The sequence below is a fragment of the Macaca fascicularis genome, chromosome 8, assembly GCF_037993035.2.
Source record: "Macaca fascicularis isolate 582-1 chromosome 8, T2T-MFA8v1.1".
NCBI classification, from domain to species: domain Eukaryota; kingdom Metazoa; phylum Chordata; class Mammalia; order Primates; family Cercopithecidae; genus Macaca; species Macaca fascicularis.
Genome location: NC_088382.1, coordinates 114,054,235 through 114,079,817, shown reverse-complemented (window position 1 = coordinate 114,079,817; position 25,583 = coordinate 114,054,235). Strand labels below are relative to the sequence as shown.

The 25,583-nt window shown below is 40.1% G+C and overlaps 1 protein-coding gene and 1 long non-coding RNA gene across 13 annotated transcripts in view; one reads left to right on the top strand and one right to left on the bottom strand.

Annotated features, from left to right (window-relative positions):
- DPYS (dihydropyrimidinase) overlaps positions 1-25,583 on the top strand; it is a 95,181-nt gene that overhangs the window by 4,266 nt on the left and 65,332 nt on the right. For 10 of the 12 annotated variants that reach the window (XR_012416586.1, XR_012416585.1, XR_012416587.1 and 7 more), the window contains exons 2-4: positions 11,627-11,785; positions 15,509-15,688; positions 18,556-18,745. Coding sequence is in view for 9 of the 12 variants with exons in the window: in XM_045398581.3 (XP_045254516.2) it covers positions 11,627-11,785; positions 15,509-15,688; positions 18,556-18,745 (529 nt within the window). In the remaining 3 variants the exon portion in view is untranslated. The remainder of the gene's footprint in view (positions 1-11,626; positions 11,786-15,508; positions 15,689-18,555; positions 18,746-25,583) is intronic. The other 2 variants (XM_073999276.1, XM_045398583.2) reach the window with 1 other exon arrangement.
- On the bottom strand, positions 233-1,890 carry LOC141407449 (uncharacterized). Its single transcript, XR_012416588.1, has 2 exons — positions 1,719-1,890; positions 233-579 (listed from the first exon to the last, which is right to left on the bottom strand). It is a non-coding gene; the product is annotated as an uncharacterized lncRNA (long non-coding RNA).

Sequence of the window (25,583 nt, the reverse complement as noted above, 5' to 3'; positions counted from 1 at the left end):
ATAGGTAGTATGAATTCAATAAATTTGAAAGAATTGTGACTTTGCTTTTATTACATTCTGTGATAAGAGAATGAAGTATAAGAGTTTGGCAAGTTTTCAAATATACATAAATTTATATTCAGAGGTGTATGCAGGTCGGAGTGGGTGGAGTTGCATTAAAAACCCAGTAGTGTCAGCAGCTGGCAGGAGGAACATCTTTTTAAATATTGGGAAACCGTGCAACACACTTCTCTTTTTCTCTTTTCTTTTTTCTTTATTGTAAAGGACAAAAAGTTCTCAAAATTATTGAGAAAGGAAATTACATTATTTTGCTTTGAAACTTTTTGGTAAAATGCCATTGTGGTGATTACTTACAAGGCAGTGTAAGGCATGTGATTAAGCACACCACGCATTTACAGTTGTATTTATAGAGCTTCTGCAACTTATGGAAGAGCTGTGCTTCAAAAACCTTGGTTGCAAATCAAATCCCCTTTTCTATAGCTTTCCAGAGCTCCAGGCTGGGCTTCAGGAGCTGTATGGGCTGATTTTGTGACCTTGGGCAAGTAACTTCCTCTCTCAGGATTGTCAGCATTTTCTTATCTGTGAAATGAGGCATTGGTTAGATGAGCAATTCAAAAAGAGTTTCTTAAGTTATAAAAACAATATATACTTATCATCCAGACCTTAAGAAAATGCTGGCACATTGTAGTCACTCAATATGCATTAGTTAAATGAATTAACTGCTTTTTTAAAAAAGAAAAATGCAGACGAATATAAAGAAAAATAATATTTAAATCACCTGTAATTTTAACATTTGGCTCCCTATCCTTCTAGATATTTCTTTTTTGGGGGGGACATATAAACAAACATTTGTTTCCTTCTACCAAATTGGGCATACTGATTGGAGTCAGCCTTGTTCATTAAACATTTCCCCCGTCCTTAAATACCACTGGATAATGTGATTTTGTGGCCGCATTATCCTCTCTGAGGCTGAGTCTCAGATCTCTCTCTCCAGCCTCCATATTCCTTAAGCATCAGGCCTCAATATCTGCCTGTCTCTAGATATCACAACCTGGATATCCCAGAAGCACCTCAAAACTCAGCATGTTCCAAACCAAACATGACCTCTCCTCCAAGTTTTAAACTCATTTTTCTTCCTGTTTCCCCAAACTTTGATGGTTCAGCTCTCATCTTCTCCATGATGAACATTTTGGTGATCTCCAGTTTTTTTCCACTATATCGCAATGCTGTGACAGACATCCTTATATGTAAATTATTGTTCACATTCTTGATGATTGCCTCAGAAATCATCCCTTAGAGTAAAATGCCTGGGCCAATGAGTATTAGACACATCTTAAAGGAGTTTAGTACATTCGTTCAAACTGCTCTTCAGTGTATATGCCCATTATCATCCCCATTTCACTGCATTCTGGTCGATATTGGATAATGACATTATTTTATTCTATTCTATTCTATTCTATTCTATTTTATTGAGACGGGGTCTCATTCTCTCACCCGGGCTGGAATGCAGTGGTGCAATCTCAGCTCACAGCAGCCTCAATCTCCCAGACTCAAGCAATCCTCCCACTTCAACCTCCCGAGTAGCTGGGACTGTAGGTGCATGCCACCATGCCCAGCTAATGTATTTTTTTTTTTTTTTTTTTTTTTTTTGTAGAGACAGGGTCTCACTATGTTGCCCAGGCTGATCTCAAACTCCTGAGCTCAAGTGATCTACTCACCTCAGCCTCCTGAAGTGCTGGAATTAACAGGTGTGAGCCACTGTGCCCAGCCTGGATAATGACTTTTAAAAAAATCTATGTTAATTTCAGAGGAAAAACATAGCACTCCTTACTGTCTTTAAAAGATCATCTCTTTAATAACTGGTAAGGCTGAGCTTTGAACCATTGTGTTGTATTAGTAGTTCAGATGCTCCAGCTTTGAGGGTTTGTAATTCCGTGGTTTCCTTGAATGGCTATTTAATGATTACAAACTTAACCTTCAGACTAATCAGAAGAAGCACAAAAAAATCTCAAAGATTAACTGAAACCACTTGACGCTAACTAAAGTTTTGGTTCTGTTAAGGGTGTTGTGTGTTAGGAATCCTTTCACTGAACTTAGATTCCACAACTTGCCTTCTTTCAGCTTTGATATTCCATTGGCATGCTATTCACCTCCACCCCTTGTTTTCTCTCTCACATGTCTGGTCTGGGTGTTTTCAATGTCTGTATTAGTCTGTTCTCACACTGCTATAAAGAACTATTTGAGACAGGGTAATATTTAAAGAAAAGAGGTTCAATTGACTCACAGTTTCACAGGATGTACAGGAGGCATGACCAGAGAGGCCTCTGGAAGCTCAAGAGAACTCACTCATGAGATCAACAAGAGGGAAATATGCCCCCATGATTCAATCACCTCCCACATGGTCCCTCCCCCAACATTGGGGATTATAATTCAACATGAGATTTGGTTGGGGACACAGAGCCAGACGATACCAATGTCTGAGAGAGGTAGTCTAGAAATCAAGGTTTCCATGACACTTCTGTCAGGGAGGAAAATCTTTTCCTTGACGCTCTTATGTTTAGTAATTGGGGGCCTGCAAATTAAACTGACAAAAGAGAGATTCACAAAAGAAAAGACTAATTAAAAAAATTCACATGCATATGTAGGAATTCACAGAAAAATGTGACTCAAGGAGGGGGCTAGATTTGGGGGATTATACACCATCTTTTTTTTTTTGAGACAGAGTCTCACTCTGTCACCCAGGCTGGAGTGCAGTGGTGCAGTCTCAGCTCACTGCAACCTCCGCCTCCCAGGTTCATGCCATTCTCCTGCCTCAGCCTCCCGAGTAGCTAGGACTACAGGCACCCGCCACCACGCCTGGGTAATTTTTTTGTATTTTTAGTAGAGATGGGGTTTCACCGTGTTAGCCAGGATGGTCTTGATCTCCTGACCTTGTGATCTGCCCACCTCGGCCTCCCAAAGTGTTGGGATAACAGGTGTGAGCCACTGCACCTGGACAAAATATGACTCAAAGAGGAGGCTAGATTTTGGGGGTTTTACACCATCTTAACAGAATAAGGGAAGGCGGAGCAGGCACTTGCAAAAAAACAAACAACTTCTTAATAGGGGACGGTCACGGGGAGAAAAGACACATAGGGAAACAAATGACTTTTAGAAAAGATAAATAGGCCCTTAGAAGGAGATATGGGACATATGATAGTTTTGTGACAATGTCTATTTAGGTATGGTGTCAGCTTCCAAGTCTCTAGTGATAAGTCAATCGTCTCTGGTATGAAACCCCTGGAGAGGGAATCTATGATAATTGAGGTCTTTGGGGAGGCTTTGCTTTATAGCAGATTTGGGACTTAAGGAAAACAAAAAAAAAACAACACCTATTCTCAAATATCTGGAGCTCAAAATAATCTTTATGCTACAGTGGCATATTCTAGAGCCTCAACTGCCATCTACTATGGAATAATCCCAAACTAAGGATTTTTCAAGTTGGCTGTTAGGTTCCATTAATTTAGTCAACAGGTATTTCTTGGAAACCCACTAAATGCCAGGCATTGTGGCTGGTGCAGAGGTTATAGAGATGAAAACCATGGTATTCGTTCTCAGTGGTAAACAGACTAGAGGCATATGGGTCTCTAATCTGTCTGGACTTTGATAATAAATTTTATATAGTAAGTTTGAGCTTTATAGACTGTGCTTTGATGATTGTGACAATTTTTTAGTAAACATGTGAGGTCAGTGACATCTGGCATTTTCCCCTTTGCTGAGTCATCAGTCACAGTGGCCTGCATCACCTGGTTGTGTTTCTGAGCTGCTTACTTGGCTGACAAGTGAGCCTGGGCAACTGCCCAGTATCTATGCCTCAACACTGCTTTGTGCTTTCTTCTCACATGTCAAGTAACAAGTTGAGAAAGGACACTTCAATTTTTCTGTTATGTTTCATTGCACCTAACAGGGAAACTGCATTATATAGTGATAGTCATGGATGAGTTCCTGAGCCTGAGGATCTGTTTTTCACACATGAAAGCAAAGACCTTAAAATTCACCTGAAAGTAAAACAAAATGTAATCTTTTTTAGAAGTCAAGAAGTTATTTGAGGCATAGATACAGAAATAAATTAAAATTGTGTTTGTTAAAAGTCCTAGTTAACACTGATTTGGTAACGAACTTTGGAAAACCTGAGCATTCAGCCTTCAGATGTGGTCTGCATTGACATTCCATATTAATATTTTCATAGAAGGATCTAGGAAACTCCAAGACCAGGACTAGCAATATTTTTGGGAAATGACATTTCACACTAACACGCAACTTACACAGGTTTCCCAGTTTGCTATTGGAAAAGTGAACCATCATAATTATTCCATCTCTTAACTTTTGGGGAAATTCACTGGTCCTTCTCTTCCTTTCCCCTTCAAACATTTAGAGAATATTCATGTGCCAGGTACTGCAATGGGCACAGAACATACAGAGATGAAACAACATTGATTAAATCAGAATCTCTGGGGAATGGAGTAAATGCTTTCTGTATTATTCCAGCATGATCCAGGGTTAAGAATTGCTTGGACTCAGCACAGGAATGGGTAGAGGAGGGAAGAACATGAATGATGTCTCTCTCTGAAATGGGAAAGAACTCAGGTCTCCTAAGAGAGGCAGGGACAGAGTCAGTGGAGCGGAGTGAATGAGTTGAGAGGGAACAACTCAATAGAGAGCTTTGGAGAAAGCTAAAGTTCAGGTCATGCAGGATCTTATGGGTTGAGCAACAATTGCTTTTTCTCCATCTTCAGAGCAAAGAGAACTCAGTAAAAGACGGGAAGTGGCAGATATGGCTGGGCAGACATATAGTAGGTATACCTCCTACCTTGGAGTTGTGTTCATGTTGTTGCTCTGAGGATTTTCTGGGGACTGAACTCTGGTTGCTCACAGTGGTAATCTACTCATTAACACACCCTCTTTATGGCCCTCTTCCTTTCTGTTTTCCCTCCCTTCTCCTTTCTTCACTGTGCTAGCCCTGTGGGAAGATGATGGTGGCACCAGGCAGTAGAGGTGAAGATGCAGGAGTGGAGAGGCTCCTGGAGTTCATAGGAGACAGCCTCCAGGGTCTTGTTGATAGATTGGATTTGGGGATACAGGGAAGAAAAGTGGGTGTCAAGCGTAACTCTTAAGTTTCTGGTGGGATGGATGATAGTGTGGTTAATATTCCAAACTTAGGGAGGCAAGAAGCCAAGCGTGGACAGGAATGTGCAAGACATCTTTACAAAGCTGAGTGTGCTTCTGGATTTCGGACAGACGTTGGGATCATGAAACTTGTTTTCATAGGTTTCAATGATTGTGAGAGAGTTAGAAATTCAGCCACGAACTTTTCTCCCTAAGGCTCAAACGTACTGTTGGGTTTCTTTTTGTTTTACTTGGGTAGTGCGGGTTCTGTGATGGATTTTAGTGAAACAAAGTCACTTGTTTTAGGATAAGCTTAGAAATAAAAATTTGGTGGCACCATAAAAGGGGAGAAAATGCATTTGAATACAGTAGTGTACCCTGAATCACAGTTTCAACTTCTGCAGTTACTTGAGGTCAACTATAGTCCAAAAATCTTAAGCAGAAAATTCCAGAAATAAACAATCATGAGTTTTAAATTGTACAACATCCTGAGTAGTGTGATGAAATCTCAAGACATCCTGCTCCATCCTACCTGGGACTGGGACGTGAGTCCTCCCTTTGTCCAGTGCATCATGCTGTAGATGCTCTCTGCCCATCACTCACTTAGTAGTTGGCTCAGTTATCAGGTCAACTGTCACAGTATTGCAGTGCTTGTGGCCACCCACAAGTCACCCTTATTTTACTTCATAATGGCCCCAAAGTGCAAGAGCAATGCTGGTTATTTGTTCTATTTTTTATAAGTTATTGCTGTTAATCTCTTACTGTGCCCAATGATAAATTAAACTTTATCATAGGTATGTACATATAGGAAAAAACATAGCATATGTAGGGTTCAATACTATCCTCAGTTTCAGGCATCCACTGGGGGTCTTGGAATGTATCCCTCTTGGATAAGAGATAACTACTGTACTTTCAGTAATAATTTACGATGGAATATTCTTAAACAAAATCTTGTGTAACATTATGACCCACTGTTAGAGTTTATCTCAATTTCTGTTCCACTGCATTTCTTCTGGAAGCAGCATCGGCTCCCCTGTCCCCTAAAAGAGTTTTTTAAATAAATTGGAAGGTTTACAAGGAAGAACAGCAAAAGTAATTAGGAGCTGAAATAATTGATTTGTGAGCCAAGATTAGAAAAGCTAAATCCATTTTGTTTGGCTAACTGACAAATAAAAATGGAAAGAAGTCAATTAGGAATAAAAGCAAAGGAAATAACTAGGCTTCATGTAGCTATTTGAGAGAAATTCAGCCCCAGCCATCCTTTCCGATTCAATACAGCTTCTCCAAACTCATTCCCAGTCTGGGGTTGAGAAGAAGGAGATAAAAATGGGGATAAGAAACAGAACAAGAAGAAGCAAAAGATAAGTGGCTGTTCCTCTCCTCTCTCTTTCCTGCTCCTAGTTAATTAGGAAGGTGGAACATTTGTGATCAACCCTCATTTAAGAGCTTTCAAATTGTAGCCCCAAGAATTTTCATTTGCTTTAGTGTTAGAAGAGTGGCCCTTTGACTATCATATCTTCAATCTGGTAAGAAGACCATCAACAGCTCTGTCTATTTAATTTATACACCATATATAGTCATGTGTCACTTAATAGCTGGAATACATTCTGAGAAATGTGCCATTAGGCAAATGTGTGGTTGTGAGACCATCATAGAGTGTACTTACACAAACCTAGATGGTAGAGCCTACTACACACCTAGGCTATATGCTATGACCTGTGGCTTATAGGCTACAAACCTGTTCAGTAGTTACTCTACTGAATACCATAGGCAATCACAATAATAAATGTGTATTTAAACATTGCTAAACATAAAAAAGGTACAGTAGAAATATGGTACTGTGATCTTATGAGGCCACCATCATATATGTGGTCCTGTCATTGATCAAAACACCATTATGGTACATGACTGTACATATATATGCCTTGTGTCATATATTTATATGTAAGATATTTGTTTTTCATATAAAAATTCTGATTTTAATAGAAAGTTTAGAAAATATTGAAAATAAATTTTAAGTAGGGGAAAATTTAAATGGCCTGGAATTATACCACCCAGAACCAGCCACTGTAAACATTTTATCTTGGCTCAGTGTGGTTTTGTGTTCGTGCTGAGTATTGGTATGTTCCGAAGCATGTTATTGTGGCTCATGTTGTCATGTCTGGCTTCTGTCTCCCTGACCATTCCGGCCAATCTCGGGACCCCTGTGGCATCTTCTACCAGGTCACTCCTACATTTTCTCCTAGTCTTGTATGCTCTTTGGAAACAGGTCTGTATGTCTTCCTGTCTGCAAATGCCACCAGGTGGACACGTCCCCAGGCACCTCACTCTCAGAATGTTCCACACTTCATTCACATCCCTCCTAAGTGCAGATCATGCTCCTCCTCCTCTGTCCACTTGCCTGCCATCTTCTCACTCATCCTAGTCAAATCGCCTCACCTGACTCCCTTCACAACTAAAAACAGTCATTGCCCTGTCTTTCTCCTCTGGGACCACCACTTTATATGGTCCCCAGTCACCTTAATTCTGCCCTTTAACACTTTCTGCTGAGCTGCTACCTCTTCCCCCCAGATCTTCTTCCTCAGAGCCCCTCCTCATGCAGTTCACATTTCCTGGAGGCTCAGGCTCTAGGGCCTGATGACTCAGGTTCCAACCCTGCCATTGTTCCTTGCTGGCTATGAGACTTTGGCCAGGTTATTGATGGTTCTGTATTCAGTTTATTTTTTCTTTATTTTACTTTAAGTTCTGGGATACATGTGTATAATGTGCAGGTTTGTTACATAAGTATACATGTGCCATGGTGGTTTGCTGCACCCATCAACCCGTCATCTAGGTTTTCTGCATTCAGTTTTCACCACTCTAAAATGGAGTTAACCATAGCACCTACTGTAGAGCTCTTGAGATGGTTAAAATATGCAAAACATTGGAGTAGTTCCTAGAGCATCATGGTGCACAAAAACAGCATCACAACACTTGCTGTGAGTCAGATATTATTACACTTAATTGGAAACTTCACGTGTATGTCCTAATCCTGATTGAAATCCAAGCCATCTCTGATCTGAGTTGATCTTTCTCTCCTCTGAATTCCCAGTCATCTTTTCTCTGTACCCCTTCTAGGGAGCTTAGCGAATTTTACCTCCCTTTAGCGATTTTTATACTACTGTTTATACTACTGTTTATTATAAAAGTAGACTTGCTACCTGTTATTACAATATTTCTGCTTCTCCTATAAACACCCTGAGGGCAGAATCATTGCCTAATTATTTGTGTAATCTACCACTTCCTTTGCTACATATAATGGCTTGGATGTGTAGACCACATCCAAGATATGGTCTTGGATGGTCTTGGAAGAGATAGAATCCACCTACAATACAATTCGGCCATTTAAAGTGTATAGGACAATGGCTTTTAGTGTATTCACAGAGTTGTGCAAGCATCACCATAATCAATTGTAGAATACCTTTTGGTTTGTTTGTTTGTTTTGAGATGGGAGTTTTGCTCTTGTCACCCAGGCTGGAGTGCAGTGGCACTTTCTCGGCTCACTGCAACCTCTGCCTCCCAGGTTCAAGCAATTTTCCTGCCTCAGCCTCCCTACTAGCTGGGATTATAGGCACCCACCACCATGCCCAGCTAATTTTTGTATTTTTAGTAGAGATGGGGTTTCACCATGTTGGCCAGGCTTGTCTCGAACTCCTGACCTCAGGTGATCCACCTACCTCAGCCTCCCAAAGTGCTGGGATTACAGGCGTGAGCCACCGTGCCTGGCCAGAACACTTTTGATACTCCCAAAAGAAACACCATACCCTTTAGCTATCACCTTGGACTCTCCTCATTCCACCCAGTCCCAGACAACCACTGTTCCACTTGCTCAAATGGATTTGCCTCTTCTGGACATTTCATATAAGTAGAATCACACAATATATAATCTTTGTGACTGGCTTCTTTCACTTAGCATCATATTTTCAAACTTCACCCATGTCATAGTGTATGTCAGTACTTCATTTTCTTTTATGGTAAAATACTATCCCATTGTATGACTATATTAGATTTTATTTATCCATTCATGAGTCGATGGATATTGTATTGTTTTGCTTGTATAGTTTCTACTTTTTGGCTATCATGGATCATGCTGCTGTGAATATTTGTGTGCAAGTTTTTACGAGAACATGTTTTCATTTCTCTTGGCTATAGGCCTAGGAGTGGAATTGCTTGGTCCTGTGGTAACTCTATCTTTAACTGTGAGAGGAGCTCCAAACTGTTTTCCAAAGTGGCTGTACCATTTTACGTTCCCACCAGCTGTTTATCTAGTTTCTCCACATCCTGTGTATGGTAGATTTTAATAGGGAAAGAATAGAAAGAATAGTTCTTTAAGCTTGATTTTCTAGTTCAGTAGATGCTAAAAGAGGACTTTCTGCTAACGCTTTAATTAACAGCAGACTCTATTAGAAAAATGTCCTTCATCCTCAAGGGATGTCTTGTCATACTGGGAAGACACTTTAAGAAGGAAGAAGGTAAGAAGATTAATCTGTATTCAAATAAAAATACAAAGCCTGAGGATTTTTTTTTCCTAGTATTTTCATTACATCAATAGGGTTTTCTTAAGAAATGCAAATATGTATGATTTTGCCACAGATAAGGCAGTGTTATTTAAAGGTGGAGACAATGTACCAGATCCTGTACGAAAAGTGAAATTTTGAGAGCAAAAAGAATTGGAGTGGGGTCAAGTAACTTAAGGAAAAATAAAAATCTATTGAAGTAAGCAAGAAAAGTGGGGGTAGAATAGAGTTGGCATATCAGGTAGGACATGGGGGCATCCGGTATGTCTGGAGGCCACTGGGGGAGGGTGGCGGGGGCTGGAAAGAGAGGCAGAGGCACTGCCCCTTCCTATGTTATAACATGACCACATTTCTGGTGATGAGATAACACGATATAGTCAAGATGGAAAAATTCCTAATCCTGAAATAGTAGTGCACAATTCATAAAGCACTTACCATGAATCAAACTCTGTACTAAGCACTTTATTTTTATTTATTTGTTTATTTTTGAGACAGGGTCTCTCTCTGCTGCCCAGGCTTGCATGCAGTGGTACAATCACAGCTCACTGCATCCTCGAACTCCCAGGCTCAAGTGATCCTTTCATCTCAGTCTACCAAGTAGCTAGGACTGCAGGCATGTGTCACTAAGCCTGGCTAATTTTTCAATTTTGTAGAGATGGGGTTTTCACCGTGTTGCCCAGGCTAGTCTTGAACTCCTGGGCTCAAGCTCTCCTCCCACCTCAGCCTCCTAGAGCGCTGAGATTACAGGCATGAGCCAAGGCGCCTGGACCTAAGCATTCTGTATACATTACCTCAGTTTAGTCCTCCTATCAAGCCTGTGGTTTAGGTACAATTGTCCTCACTTTGCAGATGGCAAATTAAAGGCACACGGAGGTTAAGAAATTGCTCAGATGACCACAGCGAATAAGTGTTGATGCTGAGCTTTGTGCCCTGGTGCCCGTGAGCCTCCCAGGTCCATGGTCTAAGCCACTGTGCCAGCATCCCTCCTGTCTATGTTTTCTTCACCTACAGTGTCTGAATACAACAATTAAAAACAATGAACCATCTTGTGATTTTAGCTTAATTGAAATCAATGTAAATAATTCATCAAAGGCATGTGATTTAGTAACAGTTTTAAAATTAGCAGTGATGTAATGTAATATAATGTGCTAAGGGGTATATTGCAAGTTGAGGCAGAATGCGGGGATTTATAGACCATGTTATGAAGATTCCAGTTTGTGCAGAGGCAGGGAGAAGCGCTCAGTTTTCATCTTTGGAATCCAGTGATCACATTTGTGCTTTGGAAATATCTCTCTCGTTGCAATGAGGGGTTTGTATTGGAGGGAATGGGAGATGAAGATCAATCAGGACTCTTACAATAGTTAAGGTGAGGAATGAGAAGGATCTGAACTAAGACCAGGGTGGTAGCAGTGGACAGAGGGACAGGTGCAAATCTAAGATAAAGGGGTCACCAGTTGGTTTCTGGGAATGGAGGCAAGACCGGAACCATGTAAGTCTCCCAGGATTCTGAGAGGACCACAGGACAGTTAGAGATACAGTTCATCAGGATGGATTCTAATAAAATGGAATTTTATAATAATGAATATCGCTTCTCAAGAACAAAAATGTGTGCATTTTTTCCACTTTTCCATTTTGATTTTTCTTTACAATCCTCACTCTGTTTTCTTTGAGTCAAAGCCATTTTCGTCTTATCAGATATGACATTCTTTTTGCAGAAGCAATTCCAGCAGGTTTAATAGTTTAAACTTAATTTATGAAAAGTCTATTCATGCCCTTCTGGGTCATTTAAACAGGCAGCATCTTTTTGCAATTTCCTGGACCCATGGAGTTTGCCCAAGTGCTTACAAATGCACATTGTTCAAGATGATAAATGACTTAACTAGGAAATTGATAGCTAATTTGTTGAAAACCTCTTATGATTCCAGGCTGCTCTCGCAGGAGGCACCACCATGATTATTGATTTCGCCATTCCTCAGAAAGGTGGCTCCCTCATTGAGGCCTTCGAGACCTGGCGAAGCTGGGCTGATCCCAAAGTTTGCTGTGACTACAGCCTTCACGTCGCAGTGACGTGGTGGAGTGACCAGGTAAATCACCTGAATTTCAATGTGTTCCCATTGTCCTCTTGTCCTCACTCTGCACAAGAGCAAGAAACTGGTGATGTTGATTGCTTCCGAGATAACTGGAGGACAGAATTGGCAGGAAGACTTTTCATTGCATATTCTTTTGTATCTTTTGAATTTTTAATTCTGCAAAGTATTATCAATTTTAAAAACTAAATTAAAAAATCATATAAAGACAATAGGATAAATCTTTTACACTCATTCATAACAGCTTCTCTTAATATTTAATTGATGAATCATCAATGCTTTAAGTGTAGTGTTTAATATACTGATTTCTCTTTTTCTTAAATTCAATATCCCCAGAATCTTTTAAACAGTATTTTCCCACAGGTTAGAACTTCAATAAAAAATGTTTAATTTCTCAAAAAAAAAATCAAGGAAATTCTAAATTTAGAATTCTCTAGAACTAGAAGCCTGCCTTCCCACTCATGAGCCTTCTTTAGAGAGGAAGGGACAGACCTGGACTGTTTCCAGAGTCTTCTCCTAGCAGTATCTTGACCGAGTGATCTTCCTGCTCTGCTAATGTTACTACCTGGCCAGACCATTTCATAATAGAGCTTAAAGCAACCTTCCATACCCACTAATTGCCCAGGGCATGGCAGAAATAACATGATTTAGATAGAAAAGAAAGTTTGAGAGATGTTAAAATATGTTGATTTCCTCCCACATAAATTTGTGTGTGAATTTTGGAAGAAATTTTTACTTGGAATTTAAATTGCAACATGTTTTTCCACATTTCCCTTAATTCAGCAATCTTTTTACCAGAAAGAGTTCACCATTAGGACATAGTCTCACGTCCCCCACAAACTCGGGCTTTAGACCGCAAGTTAATCAAAAACAAATATCAATCTTTAACAGGTAGTTCAGCAAACATAATAGCAAGGTTTATAGTCCACAGCTAAAGTTAGTTTTTCTTATGCCTTTTTAGTGATGCATCTGAACTCTTATGCTTTTAGGATCATCCCTCCTTCCCTTCCCTCCCCTCCCCTCCCCTCCCTTCTCTTCTTTTACCTCCCTCCCTCCCTGCCTCCCTTCCTCTCTTCCTTCTGTCTTCTTCTTTTTCCTCCCTCCCTTCCTTCCCTGTCTTCATTTTCCTATTCTCCTATTTTAAAGATGGAGCAAAGGTGATGGTGTTTGTCCTTATCAGTGCTTCTCACACTTTAGTATGCAAAGAGTCACCTGGTAAACCTTGCTAAAATGCAGATTGCAGATTCTGTTCAGGGGGTTATTCGTTTGCTAGGGCTGCTGTAACCCTAGCAAACAGAATGTACGACAAACAGAATGGCTTAAACAACAGACATTGACGGCCTCCCAGTTGTGGAGGCCAGAAGCCTGAGATTTAGGGGTCAGCAGGGTTGGTTCCGCCTGAGGGCTCTGAGGGAGAACCTGTTCCGTTCCTCTCTCCTAACTTCTGGTAGTTTGCTGACAACCTTTGGCGTTCCTTGTCTTGTTGAAGCATCACCCCAATCTCTGCCTTCATCTTCCTATGATGTTCTCCCCGTGGCAGGTCTGCATCCCAGTTTCCACCTGATATAAGGGCACCAGTTACACTGAATAAAGCCCATGTGCTCATGTCCTCATCTTAACTAGTTACATCTGCACAGACTCTATTTCCAAACAAGGGGTTAGGACTTCAACATATGAATTTTGAGGTCACACAAGTCAACCCATAGCAGTAGGTTAGGGGCAGATGGGACCCGAGATTCTGCATTTCTAGCAAGCAACCAGGTGACGCTGCTGCTGCTGGTTCAGGTGCCACACTTTTGGAGGAGCAAGGCTGAAGCTAATATCCTTGCAAGTTGTATAATGAGACTCTTGCATGGATGTGGATGGCAGGGATGATTAATGAGGGCTCTTCTACTCAGAGAGCAAAAGATATTTCATGTAAGCAGTGCAGATCATAATCCCCTTTGGAAGCCCATCATGTGAATATGCTAACAATGTTTTAAGCATTTTTTTTTCTGACTATAAAACTAATGTACTCATTGTAAAAAATTAGAAACTGTTGGGGGAAAAAAATGAGGTGCACTGTCCCATGTTCTGTCCCTCCCAATCTAACTTGGAGCACATTCCATCGCTTGTCCACTCTCAATATTTTGGTGCTTTTTTCTATATTAATTAAGTAGTAATTAATTTATTCAATAAATAGTTATTGAGTGGACACTATGCACTAGGCACTGTTCCAGGACACGTCAGTGGACAAGCCTCACAAGGCCCCTTCTCTCATGGGGCTGAAATCCTAGTGGGGTAGACAGGTGATCAGTCCTTACTGCTTTGCTGGGGGATAAGCACCATCAAGAAAAGGGAGGGACATTTCCAAGGAAATAAACAGTGATAGTAATGAGTAAAATCACGTGAAATATCATTCTTAAACTTTGCTGACTCAATAGAATTACACTGCTTTATTTTGCACTTTTTAGTTACTAGGAAGTTTATTTCTTGCATGTGTTATTAGTCATTTTATTACTCCATGAATGGTTGGCAACATTTTTCAACATGTTTTTCTTATCAAATTGAAAGAACTTTTATGAGCTAAGAGCAATAATTCTATGCTCGTTACGTTTTTCATTGTGTGTGTATGTGTGGGTGGGTGGGTGTGGGTGTGTTTTAACATATAGAAGTTCAAACAGTCTTATTTGGTCAAATCTATGAGTTTTTCCTTTCAAATTTTTGATCCTTATTGAGACTTGAATCTGACCTACAAAAGCAATTATTGAGGCCGGGTGCAGTGGCTCACGCCTGTAATTCCAGCAATTTGGGAGGCCAAGGTGGGCGGATCACTTGAGGTCAGGAATTCAAGACCAGCCTGGCCAACATGGCAAAACCCTATCCCTATTAAAAATACAAAAATTAGCTGGGCATGGTGGTGCATGCCTGTAATCTCAGCTACTCAGGAGGCTGAGGCAGGAGAATCACTTGAACCTGGGAGGGGAGGTTGCAGTGAACCAGGATTATGCCACTGCACTCCAGCCTAGGCAACAAAGCAAGACTCTGTCTCAAAAAAAAAAAAAAAAAAAAAAAAAGAAAAGAAAAGAAAAAAAGGAGCAATTATTGAGATAGCTTTGATATTAACTTGCCCCTGACCCCTGGCAACCCTGAAGGCCTCTGAGCTTCCAACAGGTCCAGAGTCGAGTCTCCAGCTCTCAACTCCTAGGAGCTGCCAATGGGTCCCATGCCCGCTACGGCTGGCTCTACAGCGACACCCTGAGCTCGTGCTTTCTCAGGCATGCTTGGGTCCATCTGCATCTTCTGCTTCCTCCTTCTAAGAACTCCACCTATGGCTTTCAGATTTGAACCTGAATCTTTACCTCACATTAATGTTCATTCCTGCTGGATCCATGATTGCTTCTGTTGCTGCCAACCTGGCTTCAAGGTCATTTTCTAGAATAATTTTCTCGAATTGGGAGATAGATGCAGAGAATTTTATATCCAAGTACAGAAATAAAGTATTTTGGAAAAAGCTGTTCACTTTTTCATGATTTAAAAGTATGAGAGCAGCGGCAGTTTATCAGATGAAATGGGGTATAACCTTGGAGAAAGATCAAGGCCTTGATTGCATTTTTGTGGAACTAAACTGTTGTCCTTATTTTACTTAGTTCTCTTCCAAATGCAACGTTTTAGAGAATGTTGAAATTATCATTTAAATTAGAGTAACATATTGTTGTTGTGGTTGCTGCTTCCTTTTAGGTTAGAGAAGAAATGAAAATCCTTGTGCAAGATAAAGGTGTTAACTCTTTCAAGATGTTTATGGCCTATAAAGACCTGTACATGGTGAGAGACCTGGAGCTGTACGCAGCCTTCTCTCAATGCAAGGAAATCGGAGCAATTGCCCAGGTCCATGCAGAAAATGGAGACTTAATTGCAGAGGTACGCATTTGCATTCCAAAGCTTCTACAGAAATGACAGCAGCCATAACTTAAGGTGAAGATGATTGGGACTACATAGGTAAACTCATTTAATGCATTGGAACATGAGAAATCCAGAAATGGATTTTCTGTGGCTCAGAAACGGATTTTCTGTGACTCAGAAACTCCCGACTCCATTTACTCGAGTCCCTGCTCTCAGCTTTATGCAGGTGGTATATGCACTAGAATGAGGACTTCCCCCTGCAAACTAGCTCTTAGATCTCAAACATGTGCTGTTATGAAAACACAAATACTTTTCTTTGTGTCCTCCAGCACAGTTTTGGCTTTGTTGTTTTTCAGAAGCTCAGGCTGCCGGTTCAGAATACCAAAGCGTGGACAACATCAGTGTCATGTGATGACTTAAGCAGTGTATTAAGTAGCTGTTTAAAGCCCTGCTCTTTTCAGAAACTGGATATTAAAATGTACTCTGGAAGAATCTAGATGATATTTATTTCTCATGTTAGTCCCATTATTAATGCCTGAAGGGTACACCGTCTGCAAGATTTAAAGAGCTGTCTCTTGCCCTTTATATTAGCTGACTTTTTTTTTAAACTCCCTAGGCTCAGCTCCCATTAAAGTGAGTGAGATAGAGGCTCAGTGGCCACAAGGCAGAGAGGAATAATGAGATGAGAGCGTGAGCTGTAAAAACAAAACAAAACAAAACAAAAAACAGACCAGGGTTTAAATTGGACTCTTCTGCTTTATAGTTTCATGACATCAGGAAGTCTTTACCACTCTGAGTCTGGACTTCATGCCCTTTTTGTAAGGAAGAAATAACATTTTGAAGAAGAAAGAGAACAGGTCCAATACCATTTAGTGGGTTGGGTTGGGGAGCAAGTGAAGAGGATTATTCCACAAGAAAAGTAAAACTGATTACATAGTATGACAGGGAGTCACTTCAACAAGGATCCATAGTATTTTTATTTTGTTTGTTAGAATCAATATTAAATCTTAAATATAGATATTGCTTTTCAAAGATTGTGATTAGAAATAACTTCATATCTTTTTCACCTTTTATTTTTTAATTTTTTTTTATTTTTGTGGGGTACCTAGTAGATGTATATATTTATGAGGTACATGAGATATTTTGATACAAGCTTGCAATGCATAAGAATCACATCATGGAAAATTGGGGATCCATCCCCTCAAGCATTTACCCTTTGTGTTACAAACAATCCAATTATACTCTTTTAGTTATTTTAAAAGGTGCAATTATTTTTTATTTTATTATTATTATTTTTTGAGACAGGGTCTAGCTCTGTTGCCTAGGCTGGAGTGCAGTGGTATGATCTCTGCTCACTGCCAGCTCCGCCTCCCAGGTTCATGCCATTCTCCTGCCTCATCCTCCTGAGTAGCTGGGACTACAGGTGCCCGCCACCATGTCCAGCTACTTTTTTGTATTTTTAGTAGAGATGGGTTTTCACCGTTTTAGCCAAGATAGTCTCAATCTCCCGACCTCGTGATCTGCCCACCTCCACCTCCAAAAGTGCTGGGATTACAGGTGTGAGCCTTGCGCCCGGCCAAAAGGTGCAATTATTGATTATAGTGCCCCTGTTGTGTTATCAAGTACTAGATCTTATTCATTCTTTCTAACTTTTTTTTTTAAACACACGAACCATCCCCACCTTCCCCCTCTCCCCACAGTCATCCCTCCCCACTAACCTTCCCAGCCTCTGGTAACCATACTTCTATTCTGTATCTCCATGAGTTTAATTGTTTTAATTTTTAGATCCCACAAATAAGTGAGAACATGTGATGTTTGTCTTTCTGTGTCTAGCTTATTTCACGTACATAATGACCTCCAGTTCCATCCATGTTGTTGCAAATGACTGGATCTCATTCTTTTTATGTGTATATGTACCACATATTCTTTATCTATTCATCTGTTGATTCCAAATCAGGTTCCAAATTCCAAATTAGGTTGCTTCCAAATCTTGGCTGTGGTGAACAGTGCAGCAACAAACATGGCAATGCAGGTACATCTCTTCGATATACTGATCTCCTTTCTTTTGCATATATGTCCAGCAGTGGGATTGCTGGATCATATGGTAGGCTCTATTTTTAGTTTTTTGAAGAACTTCCAAACTATTCTCCATAGCAGTTTTACTAATTTACATTCCCACCAACAGTGTACATAGGTTCCCTTTTCTCCAATCCTTACCAGCAGTTGTTATTGCCTGTCTTTTTAATATAAGCCATTTTAACTGGGGTGAGATGATATTTCATTGTAGTTTTGATTTGCATTTCTCTGATGATCAGTGATATTGAGCACCTTTCCTATGCCTGTTTGCCATTTGTATGTCTTCTTTGGAGAAATCTCTATTCAAATCTTTTGCCCATTTTTAAATCAGATTATTAATTTTTTTCCTGTAGAGTTGTTTTAGTTTTGTATATATTCTGGTTATTAATCCCTTGTCAGATGGGTAGTTTGCAAATATTTTTTCCCATTTCATGGGTTGTTTCTTCACTTTGTTGATTGTTTCCTCTGCTATGCGGAAGCTTTTTAACTTCATGTGATCCCATTTGTCCATTTTTGCTTTGGTTGCCTGTGCTTGGTTTTTCCCCTTTTCAATAAAAAAAAGTGATGGTAAAATATGCATATGGAAAATTAACTTATATGATTAGAATATCAAATTTATTCTTATCAAATATACATGTTGTATATATACACCCACACAAACATGTTCACACACACACACACATGCACACACACACCCCTATACCTAACAGATCAAAAGCCTGGCATTGCATTTAATTTATGATAAAATAATGATATCTGTCATTAGTAAACCTTCCTTGCACATATGCACATTCCTGCTGTCTTTTTAGGGAGCAAAGAAGATGTTGGCTCTGGGGATAACAGGCCCTGAGGGTCACGAGTTGTGCCGCCCAGAGGCAGTGGAGGCAGAGGCCACGCTGAGAGCCATCACCATAGCCAGCGCTGTGAACTGTCCTCTCTACATTGTGCATGTGATGAGCAAGTCTGCAGCTAAGGTGATAGCGGATGCAAGGAGAGACAGTAATTCCTGAATGTAACCTCACTTAGAACTCAGTGTTAGCTGAAGAGGAAAGTCCATGTCTGTGGCCTCTGCTTCAGTTTAGGAGAGAGTGCATGTGGATTTTCACAACTTTTCTTCCTCCCTTTTTATTAGCCTCCTGGTTTCGTTTATCCTTATGTGTGTCTGTTTTCCCCCACTTTTGTTCATCTTCATCCTTGCCTCTCTACCTTCAGGTTTCCTTTATTTCTTCTCCATCCTTGGGACCCCAGGACATTTCCTTTAGCCACATGCCCCCACACTCAATGCCACTAGCAGCCACTTTTAAATACGATAGTTAAATGCAAAGCTCTCAGGTTTTTGTTTGTTTTTGTGATGGAGTCTCGCTTTGTCGCCCAGGCTGGAGTTCAGTGGTGTGATCTCGGCTCACTGCAACCTCTGCCTTCTGGGTTCAAGCGATTCTCCTGCCTCAGCCTCCTGAGTAGCTAGAATTACAGGTGAGCACCACCACACCCAGCTAAATTTTATATTTTTAGTAGAGGCGGGGTTTCACCATGTTGGCCAGGCTCGTCTCAAACTCCTGACCTCTAATCATCTGCCCGCCTTGGCCTCCCAAAGTGCTGGGATTACAGGTGTGAGCCACCATGCCTAGCCCTCTTTCATTAATTTTGAAGAAGCTTCCCTATCTCTTAGGCAGCTCCACTACCCTTCCCTCTACCTAAATCAGGGCAGTGCAAGGTACCTAGTACATGCTCAATAAATTTCTTTTGAATTGAATTGATTCATCTGACAGCCACTTGGGTGTTGGAGCAATTGAAGCAATTATCCAAATGGTGTTTTTATGATAGTTATTTTAAGATTTTAAAACCTAAGTTATTTTTACCCCAAATTGCCTAATTGCCTCAGTTCTCTAGTTCAGTCTAGCATGTAAATATTCATCTTAAAGGAAAGAGAAAATCTCCTATTTTTGATAAGCATTGGGCAAATAAATGATTTCATTCTTTTGCCAATACTGGTAGAGAAAGGACGAAAAACAAATAAGGTGCATTTTACTCAATGACTTTAGGCCCATGGTAGCTTCTGTCCTCTCAATTTTAGGAATACAGATAATCAGAGACCGTCTTATAATTCAACCTTGCTGTTTTTTTTGTTTTTGTTTTTTTTAATTAAAACAGGCTGTATTTTTATAAGATTCATTATAAAAATAATGGGTCTCACTCTGTTGCCCAGGCTGGAGTGCAGTGGTAAAATCACGGCTCACTGCAGCCTCTAACTTCCAAGTGATCCTCCCATCTCAGTCTCCCAAGTAGCTGGGACCACAGGCATGCGCCACTATGCCCAGCTAATTTTTAAATTGTTTGTAGAGACAGGGTTTCGCCATGTTGCCCAGGTTAGTCTCGAACTCCTGGGCTCAAGCAGTCCTCTCACCTTGGCCTCCCAAAATGTTGGGATTACAAGCATGACCCACCGCATGGTTTTGGCATGTATATAATTGATACCAAAATAAATTTTGTCAAAATTTCTTCTTGTTGCATTAAGGTTCAGTAATGATTTGTGCAAGCTGTGTGCACTTTTAAAATGTAATCCATCAATATTTTGTGTTAAGAGTAGGCTTATTTCACATAGGAGTTAATAATGTCTTATTAACCAACCATTTCTGATTGCTACTCTCGTATGTAAAAGAATTTCACCCCTTAAAAAAGAAAATATAAGTACTGCAATTTTAAAGTTATAGGTTTTTCCCACCAGATGGTGCTGTTGCCAACTCTATGAGATGAGTTGGTCTGTAATTATTTGCTTTGTTAAGTCGTGTACCAGGTCCGTAATGTCAGAATATTATTTAAGGAACAGTGAAATCAGCAGAAATTTTCACTTCTAACCCATCTTCAAGCTCCAATTTTGACAGTTCTGTCAGGAAGCAGTTTCTTGATCTTGGGTATTTGTTTTTCATTGAGATAGAATTCCATTAGGAGCAAAGTAAAAGTCTAGAGAGGGTTTTAGAATACAGATCATAGGCAGAAAACTAGTAAATACAGATATTTTAATTTTATTGTAAATTATCTTAAAATTCAATATTATTTCTTGAATCTGTAAAACATTTGCATGGTCCAAGAGTCAAAGTTATATCTAAAAATGTTCAATGAAGTTTTACTTGCCTTCTCTAGCTCCTTCTTCCCATACAGTATAAGTAATGATTTTTATTAATTTATTTCTGGCCTATCTTTACCATGTTTCTCTTTACCAAATAAGAATATAGTTCTTCTTTCCTACATAAAAGGTAGCATACTGTACACCTTGTCTACACATTGCTTGTTTTCCACTTGAAAATATGTTCTGAAGGTCAGCCCACATTAGACACAGAAATTTTCCTCATTCTTTTTTGTAAGTACAGAGTATGCTACTGTATTTACTCAATGAGTCCCCTATGGATGGACATCTGGGTTGTTTCTGATCTTCAGCTGTTTCAAGAGAAACCACAGTGATGACCTTTTGCATATGTCATTTCAATTTGTGAAAGACACATTCGTTCTGGAGGTCAGAAGCCTGAAATGGGTCTCACCAGGCTACAGTCAAGGTGTCTGCAGGGCTGCATCCCTTTCTGACGTACTAGGAAGCCCTTGCCTTGCCAGCCCTTGTGAGGCCCATCGCATTACTTGGCTTGTGGCCCCTTCCTCCATCTTCAGCACCAGCCACAATGGTTGAGACCTTCTCACATCACATTATTTTGACCTTTTTGCCTCTCTCTTTCACTTTAAGGACGCCTTATATTAAGCCTACCTGATTAATTCAGGATAATTTCCCCCATTTCAAGGGCCTTAATTTAATCATATCTATTAATCCCTTTGCCGTGTAAAGTAACATATTCACAGGATATGGGGATTAAGATGTGGACATCTGTTGGGCTCCATCTTTCTGCCCACCACAAAATGGGTATCTTGAGGGTAGATTCCTAGAAGTGGGATTGCTGGTTCAAATTGCATATGTAATTTTTGGGACATTGCTCATATTTTCCCCAAGGAATTATAAACACGAAATATTTAAAATACCACCCTAAACGTTGTAGTTGAGTCAGACTTACTGTGACAGTATAATACTTGTGAAAATACCCTCATGTGCAATTGTCAAAGAGGCGACATTGCTTCAGAATAAAATAGTTTGAAAGATTCCCTACCCCATGCATGTGACCAAGGCATGGGATCAAGCAGGGGCCCAAAGAGGAAGGGGTGGACATAAACTGTGCCCAGCTGTTCACATGGTGACTGCATCAGCAAACCAAAGGACAGATCCCTGCGGGTACAGTGGGACAAGAGCTGTTGGACCACACTGACCTCTTACAGAAGATGCATCTACCCTGTCTGCACTCATTTATTATCTCACATCATTTCTAAATGTAAAAGAGCAAGATAGATGGAAATAAGAAATCGTTCGGTTTTACACATTTATACTATGAAAATCTCCCATCTGTAAATACCATTGCCAGCCCATTCTTTTTTATTTTTTATTTATTTTTATATTTTTTTTGAGACAGAGTCTCACTTTGTCACCCAGGCTGGAGTGCAGTGGCGTGATCTTGGCTCACTGCAACCTCCACCTCCCGGGTTCATGCACTTCTCCTGCCTCAGCCTCTCGAGTAGATGGGATTACAGGCTCCCACTACTATGCCCAGCTAATTTTTTTGTATTTTTAGTAGAGACAGGGTTTCACCATGTTGGCCAGACTGGTCGAGGTGGCTCATGCCTGTAACCTCAGCACTTTGGGAAGCCGAGGCGGGTGGATCACCTGACGTCAGGAGCCCATTCTATCTTCAAGGGCCTTGACTCTCACAGTGTGGTCCCTAGAGTGCAGCCTCCACATTGCCTGGGAGCTCCTTGGACACTCAGAGCCTTGGGGCCCATCCAGATTCCCTGAATCAGAAAGTGCACTTATAACTAGAGCCCCAGGTGATTCATATGGATATGAAAGCCTGAGAATCACGGCTCCAGGAGGCACAGAGGAGATCCAATTATTGATTGCTTCATTGTGGTAGCCTAGAAATATAATGCTATTAAATTTGATTTTATTGTTCAATCGCCAGCTCTATACCCAGAAGAGCGGGATAGTAATGATAACAACTAACAGCTTGCTGAGTGCTTAATATGTGCCTGGCACATAGTAGTATTTTAATCTCTTTTATCTCATTTCAGGTTTTACTATATTCTTATCTTATCAGTGCATTTTAATACACATTGTCTTTTAAAAAATTGTCATAATAATGCCTCATGCTCAATTTTACCACTCTTTTGTGATTGATGAAATTGAGGCTTGGGAGAGATTGGTGAATTGAGCCAAAGATCACTTTATTAGTAAGTGCTAAACTTGGAATTCAAGTCCAAGTCTATGTGTCCCCAAAGACCAAACTGTTTCTGTCACTCTCCACTCTGTTAAAGGAGAAATTGATCTGAAGTTGGGAAGACCTGGATATCAAATTTGTATTTAATGGGCTTGGGGTTTATTTATTTATTTTTAGAGGTAGGGTCTCTCTGTCACCCAGGCTGGAGTGCAGTAGCACAATCTTAGCTAACTGCGGCCTCAAGTTCCTGTGCTCAGATGATCCTCCCAACCTCAGCATCCCAAGTAGCTGCAACTACTCATGTATGCCACCACACCCAGCCAATTTTAAGAATTTTTTGTAGAAATGAAGTCTCCCTTTGTTGTTCAAGCTGGTCCTGGCCTCAGGTGATCTTCCTGCCTCAGCTTCCCACAGCACTGGGATTACAGGAGTGAGCCACCACACCTTGCTGGTTTTGGTGTTTTAAAATTTGTAATTGTAATTGGTTTTTGGTTTTTGGCATTACATTTAAATTTCTTATTTAAGACATTATCATCATTTTGCTATCTTTATCATTAAAAGATTAATTTTGGGGGCGGAAATGATGAAGTATTAAATGGAAAGTAAATATCTTCTATCTCTCTCAGCTCATTCTTTAGAGCCAGTGATTTTAAACTTATCTATCTTTAGTTTTTGGTGGTTACCTCTAAAATCCTAAACTATAAGTTTGTAGTGATTTGTAATTTTTGACAGTATCACTTGACTCTCAACTATGAAAAATGAGTAATTTAGTTCCTGTAAACTTCTCACCTCCTGAGTTTTGTCAGTAATAAATGTCAATTCAAATAATATATTTAATTTTACGTGTTTTATTTTACGTGTTTTAGCTATTCCTTTTTTTTTTTTTTTTTTAGAGGCAGGATCTCACAGGAGCTGGAGTACAGTGGCAAGAACGCAGGTCACTGTAGCCTCGATTTCCTGGGCTCAAGCAATCTTCCTGCCTCAGCCTTCAGGGTGACTGGGACTATAGGCATGCACCACTGTACATGGCTAATTTTTAAATTTCTCGTAGAGTTGGTGTTTTACCATGTTGCCCAGGCTGGTCTCAGGCTAACCTCCCACCATGGCCTCCCACAGAGCTGGGATTACAGGTGTGAGCCACCGCACCCAGCCTGACATCTCTTCTCTATAGGCTGAAAAAGAAACTTAGAGGCCCTAAATGCTCTCTCTCTCTGCCTCCTCCAGATGTCTACCAGCTGTATTATTATCTTTACACAGACTCTGTAACTCTGATTACGTCTTCCATGCTTTCTCTATAGGTTAAGTCTAAAATTTAGAACTGTCGCAGGGTAAAATTATGGAAATATTCTTCTCTGTAGAAACTATTAGTGAGAAAAGAACTTCAGAGAAATTTATAGCACTAACTTGGAGTACAAGTTAGTGTTATTCAAATTAATTCTCAGAGAAGCTATTTCCAAGTGTCAAGGTCAAGTGAGTTTTCTTCATTCCAATAGGACTCAAAAGCATGCCTTGTTTTAGTTTGCTACATATTTAGACCATTATTGTCTTGTAAAGTTTCTTGTTTCTCCTGACATTTTTCCAATTAGCTCTTTTTAAAATAGGTTGAGAAAAGAAATATGTGCCTTCTTTACCATATCATGAAGAGTTCTAGCTTCTTAATCACACTTTCTATTGAATAGAATCAGCGCTACTTGCAGAGATTCTTTGTGGGAGGAGAATCTGCTGACTTTCACTTTCATTTTTCGTAGCTGCTTGCTAAGCCTGCAGTAGAGATGTCATTCTGGGATAATGAGGTTGGATATACTGATTCCTGGTTTCCATATCTCCCCTTTTCTTGAATTACTTTGAAGATTTTCAGGTAATTTTTAAGGAAAAGTGTGTAAAAGGTGAATTTTCTGATTCCTTGTCTTCAGGCTTGTTGGGTGATTTGAATGGGCGTGGAATTCTTGATTCCGAAATAGTTCCTTCTGAATTACGAAGGCAGAATTTCCTTCTCTACTGGCATCCAGTGTTACTGAGGAACAGGCAAATCCCTATACAATTTCTTGTCTTCTTATCACAAACTTTTCATTATCTGTAAGATTTTTATCCTTTCTCTTCATTTTAGATGTCCAGAGATTTCATTAAGACTATTACTGGGAAGGGGTCCCAATCCAGACCCCTAGAGAGGGTTCTTGGATCTTGCTCAAGAAATAATTTCGTGTGAGTCCATAAAGTACAGTGAAAGCAAGTGTATTACGGAAGTAAAGAAACAAAAGCATGGCTACTCCATAGACAGAGCAGCCCCAGGGGCTGCTGATTGGGTATTTTTAATGTTAATTCTTGAATATCTGCTAAATAAGGGGTGGATTATTCATGAGTTTTTCAGGAAAGGGGCAGGGAATTCCTGCAACTGAGAGTTCCTCCTTTTTTAGACCATATTGTGTAACTTCCAGATGTTGGCATGGCATTTGTAAACTGGCATGGCATTGGTGGGAGTGTCTTTTAGCTAATACATTATAGCTAATACATTATAATTAGTGTGTAATGAG